This window comes from Podarcis gaigeae (genome assembly GCF_964106915.1).
Source record: "Podarcis gaigeae genome assembly, chromosome: 4".
Lineage (NCBI taxonomy): Eukaryota > Metazoa > Chordata > Lepidosauria > Squamata > Lacertidae > Podarcis > Podarcis gaigeae.
In genome coordinates, this window is record NC_139677.1 from 52,288,283 (window position 1) to 52,296,726 (window position 8,444).

The 8,444-nt window shown below is 42.3% G+C and overlaps 1 protein-coding gene across 2 annotated transcripts in view; it reads left to right on the forward strand.

Moving 5' to 3' along the window:
• PRDM15 (PR/SET domain 15) overlaps nt 1-7,789 on the forward strand; it is a 37,526-nt gene extending 29,737 nt beyond the window's left edge. Inside the window, exons 20-24 of one of the 2 annotated variants that reach the window (XM_083734747.1) lie at nt 412-498; nt 2,100-2,275; nt 2,692-2,772; nt 3,735-3,944; nt 6,000-7,789. In XM_083734747.1, coding sequence (XP_083590873.1) covers nt 412-498; nt 2,100-2,275; nt 2,692-2,772; nt 3,735-3,944; nt 6,000-6,485 — 1,040 coding nt within the window. In that variant the 3' untranslated portion in view covers nt 6,486-7,789. The remainder of the gene's footprint in view (nt 1-411; nt 499-2,099; nt 2,276-2,691; nt 2,773-3,734; nt 3,945-5,999) is intronic. The other variant, XM_083734748.1, reaches the window with a different exon arrangement.
• The last annotated feature ends 655 nt before the right edge of the window (nt 7,790-8,444 follow it).

An 8,444-nucleotide genomic window follows, 5' to 3' on the forward strand; every position in this document is an offset into this window, starting at 1 on the left:
ATTCTTGAAACATATGAAGAGGGGGGAAACTCATAGTGCGACTATGTAGTCTTTTGTCAGTATATTCCATTTTGCTTATTTCTACTTTTAAGGGCTCCTTTATTTCATGAATATAGTTGTGCCTTGGTTCTCACCTCTGTGCAAATGTTAAGAAGTTTGAGGAACCAGATGGAGCCCTGCATAAATGCCAAAGAGTTAATAAGTCCTGTCACCCCCCCCCCCCCCCAGCACTGCCTGGAATCTGCTCTCCATTTAGCATTTACTACACTGCATAGCTTAGCAAACACCAGCATGACTTTGGGCCTAAAGGAACAATTAATTGGCCATTCCTTTTGAAGCACACAATTTCACATTTGCCATAAGGAACTGTGGGTGGTTATCATTTTGGTACTTAACCTAGTTTCTAATTAGCAGGAATCAAAGATTTCATGTGTGAGCTCTGTGGGAAGACGTTTAGCGAGCGGAATACAATGGAGACTCATAAGCTCATTCACACAGGTAATGTTTGGCTGGAACTCCATGCCACTGATTCTAAAATTTCCTTTACAAAGATAAATGCTAAGACTCTAGGTCAGCATTTCCCAAACTTGGGTCCCCAGCGGTTTTGGGACTACAGTTTCCATCATCCCTGACCACTGGTTCTGCTAGCTAGGGATGATGGGAGTTGTAGTCCAGAAAAAGCAGAAGACCCAAATTTGGGAAACCCTGCTCTAGATTTTGCATGTACAATGTGCCCCCAGTGGCATGCAGAATACATAGCCCTGAATCTAACTTCTTTTTTATAGAAGGCTGAAAAAAAATAAATTAAGGTAGTTTGGTTAGTATATATTTCCCTTGAAGCACTAACAGCTGCCTGACATATCCCTTAGTTTCGTATCCATATTAGTCTGTTGCAGCAAAAACACTGGAGTCACTTAGCACCTTTCACAAATCTATTATCTAATTATTGTGCACTAAAGTTGATTTCATCAGGTGCATTGAGCACTATCCTAACTTGGCAGTTATGAATGTACACGTGCGGCAGATGTTTGGTGCTGAGGTCAGAGGAAAGTGCAGTGCAAAAGAACACATTAAGCTGTCCCATTAAACAAATGTGTGCAAAATCATTCCAATGACCATTCACAAAGCAGTGTGGGTGATGCAATGCAAAACATTCAGGCATTGGTAATCTGACTTACACCTGTAGTAGAATTTTTAAAAACCTGCTATCTTGATTCAGGCCTCACCTTATAAGAACTGAACTTTCTGAAACCTCGTAATTCAGTGGCTTCACACTGGAGCTTCTCTGTGAAGCTTCCTTTGAACATAATTGTTTCAGCTGATGTTTAGTGCATTTCAGTTCCCTCTGATCTCATTGCTTACTATTCCACCCTGCCTGCCCCCCCCCCCCCAAACCCATGTGTACATAGATTTGCTGACTTGGGATAAGCCTTAATACATCTGATGGGGTGGTTTCTAGTCCATGGAAGTTTATGCCATAATAGACCTGTTAGTCTTGAAGGTGCCACAAGACTTCTTTTTATTTCATCCATATGACAGCAAGTCTAAAAAAACTCTCATGTCAACTATTTGACATCATTCAGACTTTGAGGGAGAGCTGAGCCACGTTCCCTCATCTGCAGTAAACAACATTGGTTCAGTGCTGTCAGGTTTGCTAAGGTTAGTAATATCAGATCCTTTCAGCCCATGATCTCAGAAGGCAAATGCAGCCTGATTGTTGTCCCCAGATGCCCAGGTGTCACATTTCCATGGAATTCACCACTCTGCTTTATTCCAGTCCATCCTAATTAGTATGTACCGTATTTTTCTGTGTATAACACAACCCCTATTTTTGGGGACTCCAAATAAAGAAATGCCCCATATGTACTATCCATATCTAAGACGACTCTCAATTTTAAACTTAAAAAAAATTGGGGGGGTGGGATTAGACATACACGGAAAAATACAGTAAGTGTTTATACAAATCTAAAATACTTCCTCCAGGTTCCATAACATGTAGCTCTTTAAAAAATGGAAAACCTGTAGTTGAAATGTTGTAATATTAAGATGCCCTACCTGAAAATTAATGCTCAACTTCTTGTTTTACTTGCTACTACTAGTGGGAAAACAATGGACTTGCTCAGTGTGTGATAAAAAGTACGTCACGGAGTACATGCTTCAGAAGCACATTCAGCTAACTCACGATAAGGTAGAAGCGCAGAGTTGTCAGCTCTGTGGGACGAAGGTTTCCACCAGAGCTTCAATGAGTCGTCACATGAGGCGAAAACATCCAGAGGTGAGTTTGATGACAGATTAAGAGTTCATGATTTTTGCTGACTTCCTGGGGAGTCAGCAAAAAAAAAAAATTAATTAATTTTTTTAAATTTTTGTGCAGCTTTGTTGTGACGGTTGCCAACACTTGCTTTTCACATCTTAGGAATGTGAATTCTTAGTACAGCACACGCCACTTATTATATCCACGGTTGAAGGACCCAAAAGGTAGCTAGCCTTGGTTGAGCTGATAGAGTGACTAGCCAGATTTGAATGGGTGTATAAAATGTAATATAAAATATGCATACATATATGATATAAAACATAATATAAAACAAACCAATCTGCCTGTTACATATAAGCATAACTGTTCCTTATACGCAATTGCAGGGTAATACTACTATAAATATGTTATTCCTTAATATAAATATTGTTTTCCAGGTGCTTTCAGTTAGAATTGATGACTTGGAGCAGCTCTCAGAAACCACAACTGTTGATGCTTCATCTATAGGAATTGTACAGGTAAAATGCAAGTGTAGCCTAATATTAACTCTTTTGTTACCTTTAGCCCTTATTTAGACATTCCAAGTACCCATCTGCCAACTCCACCCCCCAGTATCCCCATATGTGCCAGCTTCAGCCCTGACCTTCCTGCATTTACTGGGAAAGGTCTGAAGGGAGATTCCAAGCACATTCAGCTGAATGCACTCAGAAGCCTTCAGGAAAAGGTTCCCCACCCTTGGACTTAAGCCCACTTTATCAGGTGCATAAAATGTTGTCCTCAGTTGCCAGATACACATCAGTACAGAAGGGGGAAAGAACAAGGGTGCTGGAAGGCTATGAAACGCAAGAGGTACAGCCTGACATTTCTGTATAAAGCTCAAATCTATGCAAAATAATACAGTGGTGCCCCGCAAGACGAACACCTCGCAAGACGAAAAACCCGCTAGACAAAAGGGTTTTTCCGTTTTGGAGGCGCTTCGCAAAATGAATTTCCCTATGGGGTTGCTTCACAAGAAGAAAAAATCTTGCGTCCCCCGGCGGGTTTTTTTTGCTTTTTTCGCCCTTTTCCTAAGCTGCTAAGCCGCTTATCAGCTGTTCCGCTGATAAGCCACTTAACAGCTGATCGCTGGAAGCCGCTTGACAGCTCTAGCACTAATCCGCTAAGCTGTCAATGGGCTTGCTTCGCAAGACGAAAAAACCGCTAGACGAAGAGAATCGCGGAACGGATTAATTTCGTCTAGCGAGGCACCACTGTACACTGACCATTCACAACATCAGGAATAGCACAAATCTTCCTGCCTTTGCTGCACTAATAAACATGTGTAGCATGAAAGGAAACCATAGTCTTTGTTGAGTCCTCGACAAATCAAATCAAACTTACTGATATTTTTCTAATTCAGCAGTTTTGAACAGGAATTTCTCCTGATGTTGAAGTGTTGAATTCAGTGACATTGTGCTTTCATTGAAAACTCCCCTTGCAGTCAGACCTAGCCCTGGAACCGGGAGAGTTACCGGAAGGCAAGCATATGAAGGCTCATAAACGTGGTCAAAAACGAAAGCATAAGCCCGATGAAGAGGAAGAAACCCAAGTGCCTGAGGATTCTGCCTTCAGTGAATACACAGAGAAAGAAGTGGAATTCACAGGGAATGTGGGAGATGAGACCAATTCAGCTGTGCAAAGCATTCAGCAGGTGAGTGCCCTTTACCAAGGGATCGGGAGAAGGTGGTAATTACAACAACAAAAAGTGGCTTTTTATCCTAGGAATATTAAAAGGTATTTTAATGTATGGATGGATTTTTTCAGTAGGAGAATTTGTAGAAAGCTCACCAGTATAATATGCAGAGGAGAGGAAGGAAGAGGTCCCTGGTGGCTGAAATCCCCTGAAAATTCATTTTGCCTCTGTATGCAGAGTCAGTGCCAGTTACTAAATTCATTTCTATGTGAGCAAATATTAGGTTGCGTTCTGGGGACGTCTGCTAAGGCACCATTTAGATCAAACATCTCTCATGGTGCAAACACTGATTACCTCATTGTTGACGTTGTGGGAGAATAGACTTTGCCCCAACCACACTAGACCTTTCAATGCAACCACTTTCTTTCTTCAGTAGGAATGAATACAACCAGTAGCCTGGGAAATCTAGGCCTCTCTTCTTTGTTTTGTAGGGTTGTGATACGTCCGGGAATCGGACAGCATTTTGGTGTTCGGGGTGATTTTCGCAAAATCGGAAAAATGTCCGAGAAAACCCGGATGTATGGCAAAGGGGGTCATTTTGTGTTTTTTTAAAAAATCATTTAAAAATCCCCCAAAGCCCCAGAACTTATGGCAACCATATTGTTTTGCCCTGCAGTCAGCATAGCCTAGCTCATCTCTTGGCCAGGTAACTATGACCAAGTTAGCTTGATGGTGAGATACAAGCAAAGTATTTTGTTCTAAAAAGTAATTTCAATTTCAAAACATACTAGAGATGAACTATTGCAATGGGGGGGGGGGTGAGAAATACCATTACCACATGACTGGAAATACCAGAGTTAAAGAAATTCAGATTTTTCTAATCTGAAAGAATTTTGCCCTCAATTTGGGGAACTCGGCTGAAAGTATTGCCTGAATCGCCAGTAGTGGTGATCACCTTTGATGAAAATTAATTTAATAATAATAATAGTAAATAATAATATTATATTATTTATACCCTGCCCATCTGGCTGGGTTTCCCCAGCCACTCTGGGTGGCTTCCAACAGGATATTAAAAATTCAATAAAATAATAATAATAATAATAATAATAATAATAATAATAATGTCAAACATTAAGAACTTCTCTAAACAGGGCTGCCTTCAGATGTCTTCTAAAAGTCAAATAGTTTTTTATTTCCTTGACATCTGATGGGAGGGCGTTCCACAGGGTGGGCGCCACCATGTATGATCTAAATCCATGAAGTTTATCACTGTTTGCTTTCAACCCTCTAATATAACAACAGATATCGTATGAGGGGTGGAATGAAGACCTTCTGCTATAGCCTTCCCCAACTTTGTGCCCTTCATATGTTTTGGATCACAGCACCCATCAGATGCAGCCACTGGCCATGCAGGCTGGGCTGATGAGAGCTGCAGTCCAAAGTATCTAGAGGCCACCAGCTTGGGGGGGGGGGGAAGCTATTCTATTATAGTGGGGTAGGAGAACTGAAAATAATGACAATATATTTCACATCTTGCAACTAATAGTATCAGATACTACATGGGTAGAGGAGTCCAAAAAACCCAGGACACAATTTTCCACAGCCGTCTAGCTGCTATGGTGGCTCATTTACCAGAATTAATGTATTTAGCATTAATTATGGAAGGGTATACCTGATTCTGCCCAAACTAAGTCTCCTGGAGCTAGAAAGGACCTGTTCTTGTGTTGCCAACCTCCAGACCTCCCATGGAGAAGACACATGAAGAAGTCCTCAGGTGCTGATCACCGAGTCTGGGTTGCTTCATATCAGGCACATCCAACTCCCAAGAGACTGAGATCTACTCACAGTATAAAAAGAGTTGTCGAGCTTTTTTTAGGGGAGGATTGATCAAAGTTGTTGAGCTTTTGGGAGGGATGGGTGGCCAAAGTTATTGAACTGCTTTATATGATACATGTGTTCCCATCATGCCATCAACAGGCAAAAAAGAGAGGCAGAAAAGTTGACTGTTCCTCACAGCATGCATTTCTAGTAAAAACGATCACTACAGATAACTCTGAATTTCTCTTTTTTCAGGTGGTGGTGACTCTCGGAGACCCAAATGTCACAGCCCCTTCTAGCTCTGTTGGCCTGACCAATATTAGTGTTACCCCCATTACTACACCAGCTGGAACCCAGTTTACAAACTTGCAACCTGTGGCTGTGGGCCACCTGGCCACTCCCGAGCGCCAGTTGCAGCTAGACAATTCCATCCTCACCGTGACGTTCGATACAGTCACCGGTTCCGCCATGTTGCACGGCAACCGCCAAAATGATATCCAAATACAGTCGCAGCCTGAGCCGGCAAACCCCCAGTCAGTCGCCCATTTTATAAACCTGACTACTCTGGTGAACTCCATCGCTCCGTTAGGGAGCCAGATATCGGAACAGCATCCCTTAACCTGGAGGGCAGTGCCTCAGACGGATGCCCTTCAAACGCAGGCCCAGCCCACGCAGCAGCAGCAGGCGGGGCAGCAACAGGTTCAAACAGAACAGCAGCAGCAGCAGATGTACAGCTACTAACTTGTAAGGAGACACCAAACTGTGAAAGGCTTGTAGGAGCCCATGGGACACATACACCACAGAATCGATTGCTGGAAACCAAACAGAGGTGGAGGAAAGAGCGCATGCAATGAGGACGTGCTGATGTCTGCCCAACAGAGGCCTTGAGAGTCGCTACCAACGCCAGCCCTACTCAAAATATGGAGTGAAATCAGCTGCTGGGAATAGCCAGAAGTCTGAGGTCTTGGGGGTTGTGGTACATTTGGCAAGGAAAGAGGGAAATAAGAAATAGTAAATACAACGGCAGTATCTTCTAAAACCATACAGCAAGAGCATTTAAGTCACACTGAGTTAGGCTGCGACTAACTTGACAGCGGGATGTAAGGATGTAATTGAGCAAATAAGAAATGTTTTTCTTTTCCTTAGACCATTCCTGTATTTGGGAAAAACAAGTGGGTGGGGATAGTCCGTGATGTGAAATGTGCCTCATTTCATGAATCATTTCCATGTTGGTGATGGAGAACTCACTTTAGCAATAAGATAGCTTGGGTTGTCACCTGGGGAAAAAAATAGCCAGTCTGATGTTAGAGCAACATTTATGGTCTTCTGTTTAGTAAAATTAAAACTTGAATCAAGCTTGTTGTGTACTAAACACTTAATGTGATAATAGAATCATTTACAGAACTGCTTGTTGATTAAATATTACACTTAGCTAATAGATCTGAAAGAGCAGTTCTTCCCATTGAAACTGACTTTGCCAGTTAGTCTTCTATCATGTCATAAATATTCGGGAGTCATTGTTCGATATTACCCTTTGCACTTCGCACTGTATTCCTGGTGGATATTTACAAATTAAGGGGCACTTTTTAGAGTGATCTCGTGTATCTTTTCATTATTTTCTTTGTAATAACTGATACATGATTTTGCTTGGGGGAAATCTGAAATGCACAGCAACAAATTGCCTGGGTGCAAGTCATAATATAATACCGTTTGTAGGTTATGTTGACCACAAGGAGGCAGCCTAGACTAAAGTTAATGAAAATCACTTGCTTTGATAAAGTTAGGTAGTTATAGAGCTGTTGTGTCATCTGTTCAGGCAGAAGAGGGCGTGTTTTGTTTTGCATCCGTACACAATGTATCTGCCATATCATGTGTTTAAATACAAATTCAATCTTCATCTTTTATGGAATGACTTAAAGAGCGTACCATCAGAAAATAAAGGAGAATCCCAGCAGGACACAAAGAAGAGAATGAATAAGCATTTCCTTTGCCTTTGCCTTTGTGAACAACTGTTCTAGCTAAACGATAAAGGAAAAATAAGATTTGACAATTGACTGATGATTTCCTCACAGTTCCATTTGCTCTCGACTGTATGCCATTATGTACAGAGAGTTTTCTAACCTTCCAGTACACATCATAGGAACAAGCTGCATGTTAAGGTTGTGTACATATGGGACCTGTGAAAAAGATATTGCAATTTGGAGTGCCCTTGGGTGCCAGCCAGTCATATTCTTTCCCAGGAGGCTTCACTGCATGCCCTTAGGTTTTCCATCCCACTGCCTGCCAACAGCATTCTGTGCCCTCTGCACATGCTCAGTCCTCACCGGGCTGTTTTTCAGACCCGCTTTTTATGTTGTACTTTTGGAAATCTTGGTGTTCAAAGCCTGCTGATGCATGGATGGTGCCACTTTGGTCCTGGGTTCAGTCTCCAGCAGACGGGGCTGGGAATTTCCCCTGTCTGAGACCCTGGAGAGATCCCATTCAGTTTAGACATTATCGAGCTAGGAGGATCAATGGTGTGACTCAGTTAAAGGCAGCTGCCTGTCTCCCTGTGCTTTAGTTTGTAGCAGTACTGGGGAACCTGTGGCCTTCCAGATGTTGTACTACAACACCCATCTGCCCTGACAACTGCAGCAGCATCTGGAGGGGCACTGCTGCTCTACAGGATTTCTAGTCAATATTGCAGTTCAGATGGTTGGC